The 25662-nt window shown below is 42.2% G+C and overlaps 1 protein-coding gene across 1 annotated transcript in view; it reads right to left on the bottom strand.

The window, feature by feature from the left end:
* The window catches only part of LOC134585558 (glutathione hydrolase-like YwrD proenzyme), a 75255-nt gene extending 50241 nt beyond the window's left edge, over nt 1-25014 (bottom strand). The window contains exons 1-4 of the mRNA XM_063440997.1: nt 24931-25014; nt 19179-19317; nt 11647-11800; nt 4012-4165 (exon numbers count right to left, since the gene is read on the bottom strand). Coding sequence (XP_063297067.1) covers nt 4012-4165; nt 11647-11800; nt 19179-19287 — 417 coding nt within the window. The 5' untranslated portion in view covers nt 19288-19317; nt 24931-25014. The remainder of the gene's footprint in view (nt 1-4011; nt 4166-11646; nt 11801-19178; nt 19318-24930) is intronic.
* Nucleotides 25015-25662: the final 648 nt, after the last annotated feature.

Here is a 25662-nt window from a genome sequence, read left to right as displayed (position 1 = left end):
TGTATTTATTGAGATATAACTCCTATACAATAAATATATTTATTTAAAAAATCAAGGGAAACATTAAATAAATAAAAAATCACAATGTGTGCACGGATCCACTATAATAAACAATGTACCAATCAACTCTCTCTTTTGAATATATAATACAATACAGAGTGGAATGTAAATAATTTATCACCTAACTCTATATTGTGGGTACAAAGTGTAAAATAAAGTATAGTATCAAAACAGCTGCCAAAAAGATCAAATAATAACATAAAAAAGCAACCACAAAAAATGTATCTACAAACAATAAAGGAATGATAAATATATAGAAAATATATAAAAAGTCAATAAACAATAATAAAAGTACCTGCCTCGGTGTGGGACCCCCACCGAGGTAATGGAAGAAAAAAAACCCAAAAAACAGGGGGGGTTTGGGAGGGAGTTCTATGCCGCCGGCATCCGACCCACTTCAAAAGGGGTCCGTCGAGGAACGATGATATGCACCGCGGTCGGGATCTTCAAAAAAGACCGCGGTGAAAGTTGTGGCAGACCACCCACAGAGACAGCTGGTAAATCACTCACAGTTAGAAGATATATACCGCGGTCGGTATCTTCTCAAAAGACCGCGGTATAATTGAGATGGAGCAGCCTTGACTGTATAGCCGCCAGTCCTCAGCTTCCCAGTGTCAGGAGTCTATAGGCACAACACCCCTCACTCACCTCAACGAAAAATAATATGTGGTAAAAGGCACAAAACTTGAAAGTTAAAAATAAAAAACAAATAAATAAACAATCAGAGGCAGCCGAAAAAGATCAAGCGGGACCAGCCACACATGCAGTCACGTCTACGCGTTTCGTCCCGCCCACGGGACTTTCTCAAGACTGAATAGCTGCAAGAGAACTTGATTTAAATACCTCCAAGGTAGTGGAGTAATTAGACATAATAACACAGAATACTAATAATAGATGTGAATGAGAGGTGAAAATACACTTTACTCAGACATAAATTGATATTAAATGACAGTTATGCTAGAAAATATATAAAAGTAAATACACAGGATATTAAACAAAAACACACACAATATATATACATGTGCATAAATGATCGAACACATCACTATTTAAAGGGGCAGGCTTAATTTTTACTTTTCACAAGGCGCAACCAAAATGGCGGCAGCAAGCGGACCATGCGAGAAACTGGACCACCAGACAGAAGTGCCAGACTATGCTGCCAACCTAACCGCTATTTTCGAAGCCTTCTGGACGAAGCTAGAACACCGGGCACGGCTGAATAAACCGAGCACACAATGGAGCAATGAAAAACCAAAGCAACCCAGCCGCAAGCGACTTACCCCTCAACTGCACAGGGCCCCAAGATGGCGTCGCAGACGGAGAGGCCCTCCGCCCGCACGAAAACACGCGGGAAGAAACCAAACACCAGAACACAGCCAAAGAGTGCTGCGAACCCTCCACACACCCAGCAGCCATCCTCACTCTTCATCCGGACTGGGAGCTCCCCTGGGGGTAACTCTCCACCACCACCCATACACCCAAGGAGTCAACTGGAACCCAGCGAAACCTTGGAACCACGACCCTGATGTTGGGGTCAATGGACTTGCGGTGGGGGCTCCCGCTAGGGTCTCGGGCCGAAGACACAGGACACTCAAGCGACATGGATCTGGGAGGTGCAACATGGGAGCTGCAGCATGGAGGGCCAAGCACCTGGCTGGTAAGAGCAAGCATACAGGGGTAGCCGGGAGGACCCTCAACAGTGAAAGGGACCAAGGCGGCACCCCCACAAAACCACATGGACTGGTTCTCGCATGCCGCAGCACAATTCCACCCTGTGGGGTGGGCTGAACACTTGCAAGGACAATTGCAGTACTCGCTGACCTAAACTGCCACTAGTTAGCGAGAGTGTCACACTGTCATACCCAGAGGTTTTGCCCGTATATGTTTACTTTGCTACGCACAATAACATGCTCTATAGTCGCTACTAATATGGCACATTAGACTGATGGGCTTGATTTCACTCACAGTTGATATTACCTAGCAATTACAGACCAGCCAAACTTGTACTGTTAAGCTTGCATACCCATAAATGCCAACTATACTCACCTGGCAACCTGGGTAATACGTTTTACTCTAACTCCATGCACCGTACCACAAGCAACAGTTGCTACTAATATTGGCTTTTCTAGAGTAAATATAACATTATCTGGCTCTCACAGGCCAGCCATAGCCTGTATGGATCTGCTTACTTATTTTTTAAGTGCTAAATGTACCCACCTCGGATTTAAACATAACGTTTACTGGTGCCCACAGGCCAACCTTAGCCTATAGTGTTCTGCTAGCGTATCTTTAATGGTTATAAAGCAATATCTAACCTATGTTATCTCACACTTAACATTACAACATAAAAATGTGCACTGTGTTTTCCTATGGCTAGATGTATCGGTTCACTCTCTTTAATAGGCAAACTGCGCTAGCCTGTCTATACAGTTAGGAAACACGGCCTAACAGATTACCAGTTAAGCTCATATACACCGTTATATTACAAAACGATGTTACTTTATTTATCAACATGACACAGCAACGTTTATTGCTCTCCAAAGCCCCGCAGTCTAAGTGGGCACAGTGCAACCTGTCTATCACTAGCCCAGCAGGTCCTACACAAGTAAGACTCCGATCACTCTATTGTCACAAAGGATAGTAATGTGCTGTAGAAAAGCAGTTTCCTAGCATGTTTGACTCGTAACTAGTTATGTTGTTTTTCTCTTTTTTTTTATTCTTTTTTTATTTTTTTTCTCCTTTGCTTTCGCTCCTTCACACAAGGAGGGAGAAAGAAGGAGAAAGGCAACCTTAGTTAAGCTTGTGATCCTATAAATTTACAAACGTCAGTATGATAACCCGAAATAGTATTTTGTCTGCCTTCTCTTATAACTGACATGTTGATCTAATCCTTGATGCATCTACATAAAAATATAAAAAAGTGCAATGTTCTGATATGCCTAACACGTCACTAAATGTTGACCTAAAAACTGGCAATTGCTGCTATGGCACTGCTTGCCTCTTTGTATTTCCTTCGTGCACAATAAAATAAAGAATTAAAAAAAAAAAAAATTGTTTCACATTTAAATTTTATTTGTATTTTGTGACCTGTAACTTTCAAAATTAGCTGAAATCCTATACATCGTATGTACTCTATAAATCAAGACACATAAGTTGTACATATTAATACGAAAACTGTGTAAAAAAGTTTTTGGGTTTTTTTCCCCCCCAATTTTTGGAATTTTTTTTTTTATAATTAATGAGAATTTGTCTATGTATATGTGACATTGATTTAAAGCCCTTTTTTGTCCTCTAAAAAACAGTATATAATATGTGTTCGTGAAATAAATGACAGAGATGCAAATTACGTTTGAACACAAATGGCAAAAAACGCAAAAATGTCTTGTGTCCTTAAGGATAAGACAAGCTTTTGAAGCTGTGTCCTTAAGGGGTTAACGGGGAAAAAAAATATTGATAGCTTGGGAACAGACATTAAAATTATAATTTATACACAGATCTAGTGAGAAGTGAGCAATAGAAAGTCAATTTAAAAAAAAAGAGGAGCGGTAAAGAATACATATTTATATATTCTATATTTAGTGAATATAAAAATGCAGATTTTTTTTTTTTTTTTTTACTGAACCTCCCATTTCTTAAAACCTTTTTTACTTTTATTTTTGGCCAAACCAAATTATTTCACTGTGCACGAATCTACACCACTCCCGGTTCAATGACATTTGCAAGCTGGTATTAACATTCCTAAAACTGTTGCAGGCTGTACAGAAATGTAAAAGAAAAACGGCAAACGTATAAAACATATGGCTTGCTCCTGTTGCTGTTGCAATAGATTTGTAGAAAGTATTGTGTAATCTTAAGTAGAGTATGTCACATGCAACACACGCTGTACATGGAACATATTAAATGGACAGGATTTTTCCAGTCAGCAATGTGCTTTGTAATAAATCACTCTACCTTTTTGCTTCCAAACAGAGAAACTGTGTCAACCCAGGCTGCTGCAGCCCCAGGCACAGTGACGTTGTGAGCGTGGGTAGGGGGGAGAGGGCTTTCCTCATCAAAACCCTGTTCTTTTAGCAGTTCAATGCTCAATGCCCTTGGACACATGCCACTGGATAAAAACAAACAGAGAGCTACTTATAACAGAGTACATTAACAAGTTATACAGTTGGATACAGTAGCTATGATACACCCAGGAGAAACAACACTGCTTTATTTACTGATCAAAGTCACTATTAAATTCATATTATTAAGCCCCATACTGCACTGCTCTTTATATACAATGATTTGATTAAATGTTTAATTACACGTGTGTTACTTTGAGGACTTGACATTTATCGCAGCTTAAACAGAATAAGACAAAAGTGCAGACAAAAGAAACACTACAACGTTCTTCAACTGTTGTTAAACTTAACGTCCATTAACCAATATTATCAATTGATTTTAAGATCAAATAAATAGTTGAGGATGTCCTGTTCCACTTGGTGGTGAGGGTTGGAAAAACATATAAATTAATCATTCTTTGTTGCTAGGATGTGACGTTAACATTTATTACAGAGATAAGAAAATGACCAGCAACAGTGTATAAAAGGCAAACTGTCATTTTTCTGGAAATTACTGCTTTAAAATTCCCTACAACGCACTGATCATAATTAGTGATGTCACGAACATAAAATTTTCGGTTCGCGAACGCGAACTTCCGCAAATGTTCGGGAACGGGCGAACCTGGCGAACCGCCATAGACTTCAATGGGCAGGCGATTTTTAAAACCCACAGGGACTCTTTCTGGCCACAATAGTGATGGAAAAGTTGTTTCAAGGGGACTAACACCTGGACTGTGGCATGCCGGAGGGGGATTCATGGCAAAACTCCTATGGAAAATTACACAGTTGATGCAGAGTCTGGTTTTAATCCATAAAGGGCATAAATCACCTAACATTCCTAAATTGTTTGGAATAACGTGCTTTAAAACATCAGGTATGATGTTGTATCGATCAGGTAGTGTAAGGGTTACGCCCGCTTCACAGTGACAGACCAAACTCCCCATTTAACGCACCGCAAACATCTGCAAACAGTCAATTTGCACAACCGCAAACTCCCCATTTGCACATGTTTTAGTGCAAACTAGTCTAACTACTAATATAGTTGAAACATGCTACTTTTATTCATGCCAGACAACCATGCAGGCCAGACTAACAAACATGCCAGGGCCAATCATAGTTAACCACCTCAGAGAGTAACATGGCTCCCTCTATATACAGAGTAAACATGGCTCCATCTATATACAGAGTAACATGGCTCCTCTCTATATACAGAGTAACATGGCTTCCCTCTATATACAGAGTAACATGACTCCCTCTATATACAGTGTAACATGGCTCCCCTCTATATACAGAGTAACATGGCTCCCCACTATATACAGTGTAAACATGGCTCCTCTCTATATACAGAGTAACATGGCTCCCTCTATATACAGTGTAAACATGGCTCCTCTCTATATACAGAGTAACATGGCTTCCCTCTATATACCGTGTAAACATGGCTCCCTCTATATACAGAATAACATGGCTCCCTCTTTATACAGAGTAACATGGCTCCCTCTATATACAGAGTAACATGGCTTCCCTCTATATACCGTGTAAACATGGCTCCTCTCTATATACAGAGTAACATGGCTTCCCTCTATATACCGTGTAAACATGGCTCCCTCTATATACAGAATAACATGGCTCCCTCTATATACAGAGTAACATGGCTTCCCTCTATATACCGTGTAAACATGGCTCCCTCTATATACAGAATAACATGGCTCCCTCTATATACAGAGTAACATAGCTCCCCTCTATATACAGTGTAAACATGGCTCCTCTCTATATACTGAGTAACATGGCTCCCTCTATATACAGTGTAAACATGGCTCCTCTCTATATACAGAGTAACATGGCTCCCCTCTATATACAGAGTAACATGGCTCCCTCTATATACAGAGTAACATGGCTTCCCTCTATATACCGTGTAAACATGGCTCCCTCTATATACAGAATAACATGGCTCCCTCTATATACAGAGTAACATGGCTCCCCTCTATATATAGTGTAAACATGGCTCCTCTCTATATACAGAGTAACATGGCTCCCTCTATATATAGTGTAAACATGGCTCCTCCCTGTATACAGAATAACATGGCTCACCTCTATACAGGGGCGTACCTGGTGCATTTGGCACCCGGGCGGATCCTTTATTTGGCACCCCCCTCCCCATCTTTGAAATGTAAAAAACAACTGCAATTTTTTTTAAATGCATGTGTATGCAGTGTGTGTATAGTGTATGAAGTGTATGCAATGTGTGTATAGTGTATGCAGTGTGTGTATAGAGTGTGCAGTGCGTGCATAGTGTATGCAGTGTGTGTGCAGTGTGTGTAGTGTGTATGCAGTGTGTGTATAGTGTGTGTAGTGTGTATGCAGTGTGTGTATAGTGTGTGTGCGCAGTGTGTGTAGTGTGTATGCAGTGTGTGTATAGTGTGTGTAGTGTGTATGCAGTGTGTAGAGTGTGTGTAGAGTGTATGCAGTGTGTGTATAGTGTGTGTATGCAGGGTGTATGCAGTGTGTGTGCAGTTTGTGTAGAGTGCATGCAGTGTGTGTAGTGTGTATGCAGTGTGTGTAGAGTGTGTAGAGTGTATGCAGTGTGTGTAGAGTGTGTGCAGTGTGTGCAGTGTGTATGCAGTGTGTGCAGTGTGTATGCAGTGTGTGTAGAGTGTATGCAGTGTGTGTAGAGTGTATGCAGTGTGTGTAGTGTGTATGCAGTGTGTGTAGAGTGTATGCAGTGTGTGTAGTGTGTATGCAGTGTGTGTAGAGTGTATGCAGTGTGTATGCAGTGTGTATGCAGTGTGTATGCAGTGTGTGTAGAGTGTGTGTAGAGTGTATGCAGATGCAGTGTGTATGTTGTGTGGAATAAGTGCTGCCACTTACCTGTCCCTCCCGTCCTCCTCGACTGGTGGTCGGGTGGCACAGCATCACTGGGCAGTTTAGAGGGGCCCAGTATTCTCCATGCTCGTTAATAAGACTATCTACCCGAGTTTCCCATCCAGCAGCAGCAGGGTCCTCCGTTCTCGCGATCCGTGAGAGCGTTGCTATGGCAACGTTCTCGCGATTCGCGAGAGCGTTGCTATGGCAACCCACGGCAACGCTCTCGTGGATCGCGAGAACAGAGGACCCTGCTGCTGCTGGATGGGAAACTCGGGTAGATAGTCTTATTAGTGGCCGGTCCCTTTACACAAGACACAGGGCGGCATTTCGCCGCCCCTGCAAAAGTTTGCCCCGGGCACCCCCATAGTGAGTGGTACCCGGGGCGGACCGCCCCCGCCGCCCCCCCCTTAGTACACCACTGCCTCTATATACAGAGTAACATGGCTCCCTCTATATACAGAGTAACATGGCTTCCCTCTATATACCGTGTAAACATGGCTCCCTCTATATACAGAATAACATGGCTCCCTCTATATTCAGTGTAACATGGCTCCCCTCTATATACAGAGTAACATGGCTTCCCTCTATATACCGTGTAAACATGGCTCCTCTCTATATACAGAGTAACATGGCTTCCCTCTATATACCGTGTAAACATGGCTCCCTCTATATACAGAATAACATGGCTCCCTCTATATACAGAGTAACATGGCTTCCCTCTATATACCGTGTAAACATGGCTCCCTCTATATACAGAATAACATGGCTCCCTCTATATACAGAGTAACATAGCTCCCCTCTATATACAGTGTAAACATGGCTCCTCTCTATATACTGAGTAACATGGCTCCCTCTATATACAGTGTAAACATGGCTCCTCTCTATATACAGAGTAACATGGCTCCCCTCTATATACAGAGTAACATGGCTCCCTCTATATACAGAGTAACATGGCTTCCCTCTATATACCGTGTAAACATGGCTCCCTCTATATACAGAATAACATGGCTCCCTCTATATACAGAGTAACATGGCTCCCCTCTATATATAGTGTAAACATGGCTCCTCTCTATATACAGAGTAACATGGCTCCCTCTATATATAGTGTAAACATGGCTCCTCCCTGTATACAGAATAACATGGCTCACCTCTATACAGGGGCGTACCTGGTGCATTTGGCACCCGGGCGGATCCTTTATTTGGCACCCCCCTCCCCATCTTTGAAATGTAAAAAACAACTGCAATTTTTTTTAAATGCATGTGTATGCAGTGTGTGTATAGTGTATGAAGTGTATGCAATGTGTGTATAGTGTATGCAGTGTGTGTATAGAGTGTGCAGTGCGTGCATAGTGTATGCAGTGTGTGTGCAGTGTGTGTAGTGTGTATGCAGTGTGTGTATAGTGTGTGTAGTGTGTATGCAGTGTGTGTATAGTGTGTGTGCGCAGTGTGTGTAGTGTGTATGCAGTGTGTGTATAGTGTGTGTAGTGTGTATGCAGTGTGTAGAGTGTGTGTAGAGTGTATGCAGTGTGTGTATAGTGTGTGTATGCAGGGTGTATGCAGTGTGTGTGCAGTTTGTGTAGAGTGCATGCAGTGTGTGTAGTGTGTATGCAGTGTGTGTAGAGTGTGTAGAGTGTATGCAGTGTGTGTAGAGTGTGTGCAGTGTGTGCAGTGTGTATGCAGTGTGTGCAGTGTGTATGCAGTGTGTGTAGAGTGTATGCAGTGTGTGTAGAGTGTATGCAGTGTGTGTAGTGTGTATGCAGTGTGTGTAGAGTGTATGCAGTGTGTGTAGTGTGTATGCAGTGTGTGTAGAGTGTATGCAGTGTGTATGCAGTGTGTATGCAGTGTGTATGCAGTGTGTGTAGAGTGTGTGTAGAGTGTATGCAGATGCAGTGTGTATGTTGTGTGGAATAAGTGCTGCCACTTACCTGTCCCTCCCGTCCTCCTCGACTGGTGGTCGGGTGGCACAGCATCACTGGGCAGTTTAGAGGGGCCCAGTATTCTCCATGCTCGTTAATAAGACTATCTACCCGAGTTTCCCATCCAGCAGCAGCAGGGTCCTCCGTTCTCGCGATCCGTGAGAGCGTTGCTATGGCAACGTTCTCGCGATTCGCGAGAGCGTTGCTATGGCAACCCACGGCAACGCTCTCGTGGATCGCGAGAACAGAGGACCCTGCTGCTGCTGGATGGGAAACTCGGGTAGATAGTCTTATTAGTGGCCGGTCCCTTTACACAAGACACAGGGCGGCATTTCGCCGCCCCTGCAAAAGTTTGCCCCGGGCACCCCCATAGTGAGTGGTACCCGGGGCGGACCGCCCCCGCCGCCCCCCCCTTAGTACACCACTGCCTCTATATACAGAGTAACATGGCTCCCTCTATATACAGAGTAACATGGCTTCCCTCTATATACCGTGTAAACATGGCTCCCTCTATATACAGAATAACATGGCTCCCTCTATATTCAGTGTAACATGGCTCCCCTCTATATACAAAGTAACATGGCTCCCTCTATATACAGAGTAACATGGCTCCCTCTATATACAGTGTAAACATGGCTCCTCTCTATATACAGAGTAACATGGCTTCCCTCTATATACCGTGTAAACATGGCTCCCTCTATATACAGAATAACATGGCTCCCTCTATATACAGAGTAACATGGCTCCCTCTATATACAGAGTAACATGGCTCCCCTCTATATACAGTGTAAACATGGCTCCTCTCTATATACAGAGTAACATGGCTCCCTCTATATACAGTGTAAACATGGCTCCTCTGTATATACAGAGTAACATGGCTCCCCTCTATACACAGAGTAACATAGCTCCCTCTATATACAGTGTAAACATGGCTCCCTCTATATACAGAGTAACATGGCTCCTGAGCTGCGGGTGGGGGCCCTATAAAAGAATAATGGGGGACCTACTGTCCTCCCCCACCGGCTCCCACCCGGCCCCCACCCCTGTGCAGCGGGTGGGGGCCCTAAGTTACAATAAGGGGGTGGACCTACTGTCCTCCCCCCGGCCCCCACCCCTGCGCGGCGGGTGGGGGCCCTAAGTTACAATAAGGGGGTGGACCTACTGTCCTCCACCCCGGCCCCCACCCCGGCCCCCACCCCTGAGCGGCGGGTGGGGGCCCTAAATGAAAATCCCCCCCCCCCATCAAAGGTGACTAGGGGTCCCCAAGCCCCTAGTCACACACCCAAATAAAAAAGCCCCTACCTACCCCCCTAACCCTAAAAAATAGTGAGGGGGGAATAAAATTACTACCCTGTAAAGTCAAATTCAACTTACTATTCAACGTCTTCTTTTTTCTAAAATCTTCATTTTTCCGCCCCAAAAAAGGCCAAATAAAAAGCCATCATACCCGTCGAACTTAAAAATAAAATAAAAAACCCGAGCGCCCAAAAAAATTAATCCATCTTCACCCATGGAGGGCTCCGCGCAGACTAGGGTATTAACATATACCCTATTGTTACAATTGTTACTTGAAAAGCATGAGGAATGCCGTTGGGGTACCACATGCTCATTTGTTATACCTCCATGCACTACAAAAATAAAGAATAATAATAAAAAAAAAAAAATTTATGCAGCTTCCAAATGAATCTAAAATGGATGCTGTCCAGGAGGTGGGAGGGTCTGCTAGGGAGGGTGTGCTGCTGATTGGCTGGAATGTGTCTGCTGACTGTGAGGTACAGGGTCAAAGTTTACTCAATGATGACGAATAGGGGGCGGGTCGAACCGCGCATGTGTTCGCCCGCCGTGGCGAACGCGGACACGCTATGTTCGCCGGGAACTAGTCGCCAGCGAACCGTTTGGTACATCACTAATCATAATCTCACATTATGCTGCATTATGTTTTCAATATGTATTAAAATGTAGCAATTGACATCCACAATCCAGTTCAGTGCTAGTGCAGCCAGGGCACTCATTTCATTTGAGGAATAGTGATAGAAACGTTTCTTTGATTTTGCCAACTTCCCAGATTGTGTTCGTGGACAGAAAAGGGCAGAGCGTATAAAAAATGTTAGACAAGGAGTAAAGTGTTCAGTTCCACGATAAAAGTAAATACTTTTATCTACATACAATTTCATTTTTCAGATGCTTGTTTGTTTAAGGGGCACTATGAAAACTGTGACCGTTATAGTCTTTTGCAGTGGTTATGGTGTCAGGATGTCTCTGGTTCTGTCCCCCGTTCTATGTCAAACAATACAAGTAGTTTGACAGAAAATTGAGGACACGTTACTTTGTATATTGCTATTTTAAGGCATTTCCATTTCCTTATTAGCGATTTTACATTTTGTCCAAATATGGGCGGCATTCATTAGCTGAGTGTGTCAGCTGATACACTTCGCCACCGAATGCTTTCTAAATATGAAAAGAACTAATATTGCTATTAAGAAAGTGGAACATTTGCATTAACACCTCTTTGTCAAACCACTCAAAAATGGTTTGACACAGAATGCAGGCACCAGTGGCATTCTGGCACTATAACCACTACCTTTTTAAATGTAGATGATTAGTAAACAAGGAATAAAAATATTAGACCATTCATTTGTAGTTGAAGGAATTATGTCTTTGTCAATATATTATTTGGAAAAACAACTTGTATATATTATTTAAGTCCATACCTTCCATTGAGTCCATATATCTTTTTGTCTTCTGCATTAAAATAGAGACAGAAGCAGTCACCTCCAATTCCAGTGCTGCACGGTTCAGTGACATTAAGGGCAGTGGCAACAGCGACCGCAGCATCAGCAGCATTACCACCTCTCTTCAAAACATCTGGGAAGCAAACATCACAACCTCGCTCACCTACTGTGAATGAACTTTTTATTGTATAAAAAAGATATAGGGTTTATTCTTTAAACTGTGAATTGTAGAACTGTCAAGGGAAATTAATTGCAATGTGTCAGGGCAAAATATATTCAGTTTTATGATTAAAGGGACACTGTAGGCATCCAGACCACTTAAGCTCATTGACCCTTTTGCACTTAGTGCTGCAATGTGAGCATCCGGGCCCACAAGAGGGCATCCGGAATCTAAACTAACTTTTGGTCTGTTATCTGTTCTCTCACGGACCTCCAGCGTCAGATTTTAACTATAAGAAAGCATTGAATAATAGGTCTAATGCGCGCGTGGCCATTGTCGCGCATGCGCATTAGGTCTCGGTGGGGGAGGAGCGTGGACGGAGCCTGACCCAGTGCCGATGGACATTGAATCTGGATTCAGTTAAGTGGCTGAAGGGGTTTTCACACCTTTGGCCCCACGGGAGGGGGGGAGCGAGGGAGGGGGGGCACTACAGGAGCCTATAGTGCGAGGAAAACAGCTTTGTTTTCGTGGCATTATAGGATCCCTTTAAACCCCATAAAAAAAAGTTTCAATGCATACATAAAAGTTGCCATAAAAAGATAAAATAAAAATTGGTCTATGTAAAAAGTCTGGCTTATGTGTGTTCAGGTCAATGAAATAATATTAATGTCCACTTTGTGAAAACTTCAGTTTTATATGTATGCAAAGTACAACCATGTAATAAAACATGTTCATTTTCTTGTCTGGGAATTGTTAAAGAAGATATCAATTTTCTTATATAAAATACAATATAAAATAATATCACAACACCTGTGTATGAAATAAACGTTGTTACCCTTAGACCTTAACCCCTTAACCCTTAAGGACACATGTCATGATTCCCTTTTATTCCAGAAGTTTGGTCCTTAAGGGGTTAAGGATGGTGGGCATGGTATGCCATCCTTGGGGACCCGGCTCTAAACGTTGGCGGGAGGCACAGCACGTCCACGCCATCCAGGGGACTTACCTGCTCGCGGACGAATCGGGATGGGGGGAACTTCCCTGGCATCCCAGGGAGTCACCTGCTGCTGATCCAGCCCTCCTGGGCCATGTGATTGTGAGGTCCTTGCGAGGACCTCACGATCACATGGACGGAATAGCTATCCATAGCAGTGCCAGCAGTGGTAGTGCCTGGAATGACATGTAGTCCCCCTGCTTCCTGTAAAAAAGTTAAATAAAGTTTTAAAACAGTTTAAAATGAAATAATATTGTCACGGATTCATCCGCTTATAAAAATGTGGCTAATGACATTTACTGTCCACACAGGAAAAGTTGTGCCGAGCAGCAACCTAATCAACAGAAGGGTTAATGCGGAGCAGCAATTATGCAAATGGGAACCTGGTAACTGACTTTGTGGTCAAAGGCCGGTTACATCCTATCAGATCCAGAGGAGGGGTATTTAGGACCAGTTCTCATCCTGCTCAGTGCCCTGTCGTGGATTCCCTTGTGGTTGTCCGAGAGCGCGTTATTTATTCTGGTAATTCTGGTTATTTGACTTTGGCATTGTTTTTGACTTCCCTGTTTTCTGGTATCCCTGACTCCTGGTTTTTCCTTATCATTGTGTCTCTTTCTATATCCCTTGACCTCGGCTATTCCTGACTATTCTTTGGTACGTTAGTCCGGCCATTCTAAGGTCCGGTATACGTTACCTATCAGTCCTCTGTGTTACACAATTCTACGTGCTGGATCATACTTTAATCCTGACAAATATATACTTAGATCATATATATATATATTATCTTTATAATCTAAGTGTATATAGATATACACTTACACATACATACTCATATTTTAATATTAATATATATATTTATATATATATAAATATATATCAAAATACACGTAGAATATATAAATATGTTAGCAATGAAAAAAAAATATAAAAAATATATGTGTGTGTGTAATATCATAACTGTATTTTGATATTGATATATATTTAGATATCAAAATACACAAAATAATATATATATACCTATATATCAATGAAAATATTTTTTAAAAAGTGTGTGTGTGTATATATATATATATATATATATATAATATTTAGTGTATTTTGATATATACATAAGTATATATGTATATATATCACTATATATATATATATATATATATATATATATATATATACATATATATATATATATATATATATATATATATATATATATATATATATATATATATATATATATAGTAAATAGTAGAGAACCAAAGGTGTCACTTGAATAGAAAGTGACCACAGGGTTAAATTTCCAATCCACTCCACTACGATCTTAAAGAAGAAAATAATAAATAACAAAATAACTTTATTAGTAAGTCTAAAAAGTACTAGGGCAAATTAAACAGTGTAATGTGTGTGTAATATCGTTCTAACTGTATTTTGATATTGATATATATTTAGATATCAAAATACACGAAATAATATATATATATATATATATATATATATATATATACCTATATATCAATGAAAATATTTTTTAAAAAGTGTGTGTGTGTGTATATATATATATATATATATATATATAATATTATTTAGTGTATTTTGATATATACATAAATATATATGTATATATATCACTATATATATATATATATATATATATATATATATATATATATATATATATATATATATATATATATATATATATATATATATATATATAGTAAATAGTAGAGAACCAAAGGTGTCACTTGAATAGAAAGTGACCACAGGGTTAAATTTCCAATCCACTCCAATAAGATCTTAAAGAAGAAAATAATAAATAACAAAATAACTTTATTAGTAAGTCTAAAAAGTACTAGGGCAAATTAAACAGTGTAGCCTGATATGGGGGGAACAGCCCTGAGTGAGATGCTCAATAATAGATAGTTAATAATAAAGCATGCCACACTAGTTTCAAACAAGAACAAACGGGCACATACTGCAAAGGAATTGACCCATACAACTTCAGTGAACGATCTATATAATGATCTATTAAAACTTAAGAAACGGGAGGTGGATCTGGATCTTCATGAGGTATTTATCTCTGATTATTACCAGGCCAAAAGGATTCCTGGGAGATTCTGGGTAAGAAATGAACCTACTTTGGGACGTCAAAATCCTGAATTTTGTAAGAAGAGGATGAATATAGCTAACAAGTGTTCATTAGACTGGATGGTTATTGTGGTTGAAGAAGTGGGACATGAATTGATTACTGTTAAACAATCTATTCAAGAATTTGAAGTAACAAATGCAATTTCCACACACTCCTAGACAGCCACAGAACAAATGTTAAAATTGCAAGATTACGGTATATTAATAAATAGAAAAATGACCTCATTAGATTTAAAAAACAGAAGTTAGATAAAGTCAACCAAATATCACCAAGTATACAAATTGCTCAGTGGGTTCCAAACACAAAACAGAGAGCCCATTCCAAGATGCATAAACCAATGTTTCAGAAGATTGATATCAGTTCTGGGGAATCTGCATTTGACGCAGAAACAAAAGAAGATTCATCTAAAACTTCACCAGGTTCTTTTTTAGATCAGGCCACATACCCAGATAAATCACCGTGAACATCTCGTATGAATACTTGAGGCGCAAGAATAATGCAGCCCCAAGGAGGGAAAAGAAGGGACACAAGAAGTACCGCACACACAGGCAAACCACCTATACGGAGGAAACATTGATTTTTAATTTGTCAAGGAAAACACTCACCAGAGAACATCTATCTGTTCTAACGAAAGGACTGACCTTTGTTCCTGTGACCAAACCTGGTCCCTTTAAGTCTGACATTGAGCTATATAAACTATAACATATATTGAACAGCAATGAATTGTGCATAGAATGGACAATCGAAACAGTATCTACTACGTTTTACACTAAACAAAAGAAGGACATCAAAACTTTGAACCTTTCTATTAAATCATTCATGCAAGCTGTAAAACTAGAGACTGAGCAAATAATGAAAAAAACCTACAGACCACAGAAAAAACCTTACATCTTTAGAACAAGATGCTCTGAAAGACCTCATGAATGATTCTCAAATTATCATCCGACCGGCTGACAAAGGGGGCGCCATTTTAATATACAATCATATGACAAATACAGGATTGAAATTCTACGGCAACTTTCTGATACTTCCACATACCGTAAACTGACTTTTGACCCTACCCATAAATTTCAACAGAGAATCAGTGATCATATAACAATGGGAGTACAACTCGGCTATCTTGACAACAAAACATCAGAATATCTTTTCATTCAACATCCTAAATATCAGGAATTATACACCTTACCAAAGATCCACAAGAACCCTGAAGACCCACCAGAGAGACCGATCGTCTCTGCCAGAGAAAGCCTGTTGGAACCAGCGGCACGATACATCGATTTTTAGATCAATAACTCTATTAAAGCTCTCTCTACGTGCCTTTGCGACACCAATGACTTTTTGGATAGAATTAGACAGATAACACTTGGAGATGGTGACATAACTCTAGCCACATTGGATGTACAAAACCTGTACACCATAATACCACATGAACAAGGCATTCAAGCACTTATGGAAATCTTCATTTAATAATCTAATCAAAGTTCATCTAATGAGTATTATGGTCCACATTCATATGCTATACATGTGGGGATCTGTGTTCTCTGCATTTGAAGGCCAGGCGGTTGTGTTCCACTACACCCTACTGGAGGTGGGTAAGATGATTGTTAGGTCAGTATTCTGTATCACTCAATTTATACATCAATGCAATAAGTAACTTAGAGGTATACCCACCTAAAGTAAAATGACCCTCCACAAGATTTTGGATGACAGATGTTATTAGTAACAATTAAAGCTAATATAAAAAAAAATGATTTCACCTTGTTCAGAGTTAAACGCGGGTGGTCAATTAACACAACATTTTTGTCCAGATGGGCAATTGTTAGCACCGAATCTGGTTGCAATTCGATCTTGCTGAATGAGCATGACGGTCAGTGCCATTCAGTGGCTGGTTTACAAATCATCCATATTTGCTAGCAAATCCTATCTAAAATATACGATCCTCATAGTAACAAAATATTTAGGTTGCTATTTAGCAAGTGAATTTATTAAAATACAGATTACTTAACCACTGGCATCATGAGGATAATAGTCTTTCCCCCCCCCCCCCCCCCCCCCCCCAAAAAAAAAATAATTAAATAATTTAAATAAACGTAAATGGAAGGTGAGGGGGGGGGGGAGAGGAGGACTAGACCCTCTTCATGCCTCTTTATTTCCCTAACTGTGATTTCTGTTTTTACATACTAAAAATGTTTTAAATAGTTTTAGTGAAACATTGTGATTCCCCTTTTAGTAAGAGCAACAATTTATCAGTTTAACATAAAGATGGATTATGATAATGTGCGGCACCTAGAAAATACCTCAGTAAGTCACCACGTATGATATGGTAATCTATTAATACATTGGGAAACACCATTTATTTCCACTGATTTGACCTTTGAAACATTTCCAATACAGTGACCTTTAACGTTGCACTAAATGATTGATTCTTATCTAAATACAGTAACCGCAAGTTCATTACGAAATTCTTTTTTAACCAAGACATTTTGCATTCATATATATTTTTTTCCATCTGTAATGCACATTTACATATTTGGTAAAGGCACACTCCAAGCACGATAGACACTACAGTGAATTTAGTGGTTTTGGTGCCAGGAATGTCCTCAGTTTAAGCAGTCAAACATGGGGTGCACTGGGCACTTGTCACTTCTACCACTGAGCGCTTGAAGTTCCTGCTCAGATCTTCAGTGAGCTCTTCTGAGATAAACCTTGCTGTAGAAGGCAAGCTCATTGGCTGAGGGTTTCAGAAGATGTCTGTCACAGAAGCCATGACATCACATCGGCCCCTATGTAGCTCTCCTTAAATTGTCAAACCACTTGTTCCCTTGATTTCAGTACTGTTAAACTACCGAAAACAGACCACCCCCTGGCTCACTAACTTCACAGAAAACACTTAACTCCAGTGCTCTCTCTGGGTGGCCGCCATTCGTATAACCAAAACACATGCTTCAGTGAATAATGACCTTGTCTCGCGAACGCAGGCAGTGGTACTTAGTGGTCGAGTGTGTGGAACTATACTTTGGACACTTTGCCTTGCGAACCCCGGGAAAATCGCACTGCTGCCTGTTCAGGAAAAAGACTCTCCCGAATGGGGAGACCATTCACTCCTTATGAGGAACCTTCGGTTACAACCGAATAGGAACTTACAAAAGTTGACCGACCGTTACCCTTTTCTTATGGAACTATTTTGGGCAGCTGCCATGTGTTCGGTCGGTCAAAACTTTACCCCGGTGGCGATTCGGCTATACTACATGGATCTGAGCACTATTTGGACAACTTGGGCACTCAGATCTGGGTTATCCAGGCATACTATGCTTGTGGGGGTTACTATCTGTTTTGTATGTATTTTGGGGTGTTTTGTTGTAAAATATTGTACCTCTAGTGCATGGGAGATAATTCGTTTAAGCAAAAGTACACACACTTTTCTCCCAGACACAGAGACGCCGGCGCAGGGTTACTATTATATTGTATGGAGACCCCATGCTGGGTATCTGTATATATAAGCAGGCAACTTGGCCTTAATAAAACAGTTAATCTTCTGCCCAATACAACTGGTTGCGTCCATTATATTGGGAAAACTCTACACCGATCAATAGAGTTATCACACTATTTAGCACAACTGGAATAAGGACTAGTGTAGGATCGAAGGAACGGCAAAACTAACCTAGAGAACCCGTGACAATGTCTCAGCCAATGAACTAAGCACTGCTTCATCAGGCTTGATATTTGTGAACTACGTTGTCCTGGTATGGCAGTGTAGGCCCCAGACCCCGCTCTTATTGAGTTGAAAAGGTGGTTTTACCCACCTTTTCTCCCATGCTGCACCAGTGTTGTCGCGGCTGAACCCTCCTTGCTCCGCTTCCATAGCTGAGATTATCAATCTTGGTGATTTTAGCCAATCCAATGCTTTTCCATAAGAAAGCATTGGGAGCCTATTGTGCATTGGCAGCAAAACACCACGCTGCGCCAATCAGTATCTTTTCGTAGAGATGCATTGAATCTATGAGCTCCTCCATGCAGATCATAGAGATGGTGTCTTGGAATGTGGTGACTATAGTGTCCCATTAATGGTAAAATAGTTAAACTGAGCAAACCATAGTAGAGTTGGAGAAACAGATTTGCCTTAATTTTGATACTCAGATTTTTAATCGCTATGAGTTTATGAATAACCCTGGGAGTGCGTGCATATTCTAGAAAATTGTGTCTGTACCTACCTAATCCGATGTTTGTTGCAAGTGGTTGGCTGGAAGCTACACACCCTCCAGTGCAGACTATGGGTGATCGCCTTGAATTAAACTCGAGTTTAGCAGCTATGTTAGTCATGTTGATAATATAGTGTTATTGCTAAATATCCTGTGGAGAAACAAATACATTTATAAATATAGTGGATTAAACAATTTACTATGCTTATTCTATCTTGCATTGTGGTATAAACATTACTAGCAGGTTTACTACTCAAAAAACAAAAATTGACAAACGTGAAAAAAATATGCAGGATGCTTACTTGTAAATATATCATTAACAATAATATAAATATAGCTGCATGCACAATACACCCCTAGTGTAACTAAAAACTTGTATAATATCACCAAAAAATGTGCTTCGCTTACAATGTCCTTCAAATTGAAATATTATATGAAATATGAAAAAACATCCCATAGTAAACAAACCCCTTTGGTAACGAATTCACATGAACCAGAGCCAAAACAACCGACCCTGGGTTTGCAGGCTGAGAGGGAGAGGGTGAGCCAAACTAGACAGCATACAATTTAGATTAATTCTGAAGCTGCATTCTTTTTTTTTTTTATTTTTTTTTTTTTAGACAGAAGTGTGTTATATTTAAGCATGCTAGGCTGAACGTGCGTATATTATGGCTAGTTGCACTGAGGGTATGAGTATATAGCAGTACATTGTTGTGAAAGATGGCTGTCATGTTTAGGGTGTAGCTTGCACGTTATCAACTGTGTATTTATATCAGCAGCTCCACCACTAGTTATAAATCAAGTGTGAGTCGCCCCATGAGATGAGACTAGTGAATAACATAATACATGAATGGTTAAGGTAAAGGCATGTAAGGAACTACGACAATAAACTATTTAGGAGGTGAAATAATGACATGTTTAAACGCTTGCTACTTTACGATTAGTTAATGTGCAGAGAGCAGTTCATGTGATCAAAGGCATAGTGTGGAGGATCGGCTATAGTGGGACATGCTTAGCAGGCTGCTGTTTACTGCTTGTGCTCATCCGATCCCTTCTGTGCGCCAGGTGCAGACCCTTGGAGTCCCTGATACCTGGAACAACAAAGGCAAGTCTCTGGCTGAGTGCCGGGTTCACGGCTTGAGGTGGTGGAAGCTTGTTTTGTCGGGTGGTCGGATCTGTCCCGGTGGTGCTTCATGTCCGATGCGGGATTGTGGTGGCTTAAGGTGGAGGCGAGTGCTTGACGTGGGGCAGGCTCTGCATTTCTGTTTGTGCCTCCGGTCCCATCTTCGACGCCTTTTGCGTTGGTGGATTTTAATGGGGACTGCTTCGCTTAGCTGTGGTGGAGCTTGTTGGGGCTGTGGTGGAGCTTGTTAGGGCTTCCTGCTTGTTATTTGCTTCCAAAATTGATTAGAGTCTGTCCAGCTTAGACTCAATATCCTGCCATGCTTTGCTGGTACCAGGAGGACACGCGGCTTCCGCCATATTGGGAGAGTCGCAGATGAGTATGTCAGCCTGGGCGGCTGTGGTCTGTGCGTCCATTAGCTCCAGACAGCCTCTCAGGGGTGGACCGGGATAACCCCCACCGGTCCGAGGGGGGGGTAACGGAGCTCCAGCCGGGAAGTAGCTGCTCCTGGGCATCCCAGGATCGGGAGATCAGCCGCCTCTCCCGCCCGGTGAGCACCAGGCCATACTTGCCACGCGGAGGAAAGTAAGACTCTGTGAGTTGCCGACCGCTATTAAGCATGTTGGGTCGGTCAGGTAGGAGCAACATTGCTGGGTCATCCCCTTCTGGGGTGAAATTCGCTTGTTGATAGCTGCTTAAAGTGAGATATTGAGGGAGCTCACACGAAGTGCGTCTTTCCTCCATGACAGCTAGGCCCCGCCCCCCGGAGCTGCATTCTTAGTGAGAGGAGGGACAGTGTAGCTGCTGCTGATTTAATAGGGAAATCGATGGCTAGGCTAGTGTATTCAGTGTCCACTACAGCAGGGCCGGACTGGGAAAAAAATTAGGCCCGGGCATTTTTCAATCAGAGCAGCCCCCTAAGAAGGGGGCGGGGCCAGAGAGGGTGTGTTTTGTCATCACTAATGACAAGCACGCCCCCTCTCAAAGTGAGCAAGTTGGTTCAATGCTCAGAGAGCCCCGCTGAAGAGCTCTGGCATTAGAAAAGGGCCCTGTATTTGTTCTGCGCAGCGCAAGCAAATTTAATAACATGCTTGCGCTGTGTTTGCTTTTAAATTATCTCTGGTGTGTCCACAAGTGGGATACCAGAGGACAAAAGGGCCAGGAAAGTGTATGGTGCATGCGTTTGGAGCCTTCTTGTGGGATTGCGTGTGTGTAGAGCGTAGTGTGGTATTGTGTAAATAGGTCAATTTAATTTGTGTTTGTGGAGTAATATGTGTGGCTAGGGGCTGTAGAGAGTGTGTGTATAGGGGGCATAGTGTTATAGGGGATGTAGCGAGTGTGTGCATACGGGCTGTAGTGTGTGTGTATAGGTGACGTAGTGTGTGTAGGGGTTGTAGAGAGGGTGTGTTTAGAGAATGTTGTATGTGTTTGCTGACAATAAATGTAGTGTGTGTGTGTGTAGGAGATCTAGTGTGTAAAGGACCCAGAGTGTGTATAGGAGATCGTGTGTGTGTGTGTGTGTGTATAGAGGATTAAGAGTGCATATAGGGTAAGGGATCTAGCGTGTATCTGGAGCGTAATGTGTGTAGTGGTGCAGTGTGTGGGGTGCTGTAGTGTGTGTGTGTGTATGTATATATATATATATATATATATATATATATATATATTTGGACGTATTGTATGTGTGAGGGGCGCAGTTTGTGTATATGTAAGAGGGGTGCTGTGTGTGAGGGTGTTTTTATCTGCCGTCACATTCTAGGTTTCTAATTTTCATGGCCATTGGAGGTAACTAAAAGACCTCCATTTATTTTAAAAATACATAGGGATAAAGGATAGAGCGCAAGTAACATGTTTTTCTTTGGTTTTTACTATGTATTGGGGCTGATGTGTACTGTAGTCATTGCAGCCGCCCAGTAGTGATGGGAGTTGAGCGCAGGACTTTTCTTTCTGCATTTGTATCCAATTTTTGTATTACTCAGCCTTGTTACAATGCAGCCGCCCATCCCATGTGTTCCCTATTAAGGGTTAATAATGTGTAGGGGTGTATATAAAAAATACCCCTTTCTGTCTCATTAGAGATTTTTGCCAGAGGCTCAAGGAAGCAAGGTGAATGGTTAGAGTTAGGACCCACCTAGGGGGGTCTGCCTTGATGTGGCAGGTGGGCTCAATCCTCTCATGGCCATTGGAGGTAACTAAAAGACCTCCATTTATTTTAAAAATACATAGGGATAAAGGATAGAGCGCAAGTAACATGTTTTTCTTTGGTTTCTAATTTTCTTTGTCTGTTAACTCACTAAGGGTTATTTATATATATATATATATATATATATATATATATATATATATATATATATATATATATATATATAATAACCCTCAGTGAGTTAACAGACAAAGAAAATATATGTGTGTGTGTGTGTGAGCGATGGTGCTGTCTGTCTGAGGGTGCTGTGTGTGTCTGGGGGTGCTGTGTGTGTCTGGGGGTGCTGTGTGTGTGTCTGAGGGTGCTGTGTGTGTGTCTGAGGGTGCTGTGTGTGTGTCTGAGGGTGCTGTGTGTGTGTCTGAAGGTGCTGTGTGTGTGTCTGAGGGTGTTGTGTGTGTGTCTGAGGGTGCTGTGTGTGTGTCTGGGTGCTGTGTGTGTGTCTGGGTGCTGTGTGTGTGTCTGGGTGCTGTGTGTGTCTGGGTGCTGTGTGTGTCTGGGTGCTGTGTGTGTCTGGGGGTGCTGTGTGTGTCTGGGTGCTGTGTGTCTGGGGGTGATGTGTGTGTCTGGGGGTGATGTGTGTGTCTGGGTGCTGTGTGTGTCTGGGGGTGCTGTGTGTCTGGGGGTGCTGTGTGTCTGGGGGTGCTGTGTGTGTCTGGGGGTGCTGTGTGTGTCTGGGTGCTGTGTGTGTCTGGGGGTGCTGTGTGTGTCTGGGTGCTGTGTGTGTCTGGGGGTGCTGTTTGTGTCTGGGTGCTGTGTGTGTCTGGGTGCTGTGTGTCTGGGGGTGATGTGTGTGTCTGGGTGCTGTGTATCTGGGGGTGATGAGTGTTTCTGGGGGTGATGTGTGTGTGTGTATGAGGGGGCTGTTTTTTTTTTTACATTTAAATATGTTTTTTATTAATAAGTAAAAAAAAAAAAAAAAAAAGTTATATCCCCCTCCCTCCCACTTTACCTTTAGCCTGGGCCGATCTGCCTGGGTGTGGGGAGCCGGTCTGCCTGGGAGGGGGACCATGCTGCCTTCCCTGGTGGTCCAGTGGTGAGAGTGAACTCTAGCCCCTGCCGGCTAGAGTTCACTCTCGCGAGATCTGAGCGTTGCCGCGGTAACCGCGGCAACGCTCAGACCTCGCGAGAGGATCCGGCGGAGCTGCTGGCTAGAGCTCCGCCGGCCCTCTCCTCCCTCCCTCACACCCCAGCCGGCAGCCGCATGTAACAGTGTCTCTGGGCCGGTGAGGGAGATCTTTGATCTCCCCACCGGCCCATGGAGACACACAGCAGGGCCGGCGCTCGGATAGCGCTGGCCCTGCACGGGATGGCAGGGGAGATCCTGTGATCTCCCCTGCCGGCCTCGGCCCCACGGACATCGCGGCCCACCGGGCATTTGCCCGGTGTGCCCGATGGCCAGTCCGGGCCTGCACTACAGTCCTGAATGACTCATCTGATCTCTGCTGTAAGGACAGCACCTCAAAAAGCCCTTTTTAGGGCTAGAACATCAGTCTGCTTTTTTTTTTCTGTGTAATCTAATTGCAGTTGCCTGCCTGCCAGCGTGTGTGTCAGTATCACAGCGTATACTGTGCCCACTTGCCCAGTGCCACCACTTATATCTGGTGTCACAATAGCTTGCATTTAAAAAAGGGTCCCACTCCCACCGGGCTGAAGGGGGAGGAAGAGGTTAATCACTGGAAACCTGGGGACTCTCCTCCCTCTTCCGACGTCAGCGCTGAATGCGAATGCGTGGCAAAAGCCACAAGCGCATTCAATCAGTCCATAGGAAAGCATTTCTCAATGCTTTCCTATGGACGTCAGCGTCTTCTCACTCTGATTTTCACAGTGATAAGTGCGGAAGCGCCTCTAGCGGCTGTCAATGAGACAGCCACTAGAGGCTGGATTAACCCTTAGTGTAAACATAGCAGTTTCTCTGAAACTACTATGTTTACAGCTGCAGGGTTAACCCTAGATGGACCTGGCACCCAGACCACTTCATTGAGCTGAAGTGGTCTGGGTGCCTATAGTGGTCCTTTAACTACTTGCATAATTCAAAATCTACAGAATACAGGGTAACACTTTTCCTGCACCGTCCATTAATATGTATAAGGGATGTCTGTCTATCAAAACATGATGTATCTGACATCCTTGGCAGAGTATTAAAGACAACAGTTTAGATTGTTTATTTAACTTCATTAATTAGATCTTTATAGTACTTAAACATACTATCTTACACACATATTTGCTGCAGTTTAAAGACTAATTGCTAGGGGCATACTTGCTGTGGAGCTCTGGAACAAATGAATGCACAAGAAATATTCTGAGGTCCAAGAAAAGAGGGACACAGAGATTGGGTTCCAAGGAGGGACATTTGCTAGAAACTATTTACATTTGCTCATGTGCATACCATGACATATATTATTTGATGAAAAAAATATTGATTTACTAATGCAACTTACCGACTTTTCTAACAAACACCCAGCAGTAGAAACACTGACCCTTTGTACCAGAGGTTGAAGTACAGCTGACAAAGTATAAGCAAACATTTCTGTCAGAAAACAAGGAGGGCAGTGCTCCTGGAAAGCAGCCAAAACTTAAAATAGCAAAGCGTAGAAGGAATGTTTGCTTACCAGGAAACAAGGGGGATTAAACACCAAAGAAAAAGTTTTTTTTTTCTTGTTATTTTTTTTTGTTTGTTTTTGATTTTAAGCATTTTAAATCCACTGCTTCCTATGTGCTTTTTAGAATAGTCCCTTGTGACAAATTTCCCTTCCCACATGAGTTTGCCACAAGCTCTTGGAGGAGCCTGCTTGCCAGCCTCCTGCCCACAGACTATGGGCCCTGTAATATGCCCTGTAAAAGTCTCTGTTCGTGTATTTGGACTATATGGTTCAGGAAAAGAACAGCCACATGAACCGGAGACCACCCCAGAGCTTGTTAAGCCTAATTGCTTCTTTCTAGCAATTTCCACCGCAGTGTTCGAAGTGTTCATCTGGGTGTATGCATTTCCTATGGACGACCACAAGGTGTTGGCCATCTTTTTCGCATGTTGGCAGCGGTGTTTAGTCGTCAAGTTCATGGAATGGAAAACGGACACAGAAACTCCCAAACACCGCTGGACCGCAGCATCACCTGCGTTAGGTTCTACTACACTTAGGAAGAACCTGTTCAATGGAAACATTCACACGAAC

Source organism: Pelobates fuscus, chromosome 2 (assembly GCF_036172605.1).
Source record: "Pelobates fuscus isolate aPelFus1 chromosome 2, aPelFus1.pri, whole genome shotgun sequence".
Classification (NCBI taxonomy): domain Eukaryota; kingdom Metazoa; phylum Chordata; class Amphibia; order Anura; family Pelobatidae; genus Pelobates; species Pelobates fuscus.
This window is presented reverse-complemented; position numbering and strand designations above follow the sequence as displayed.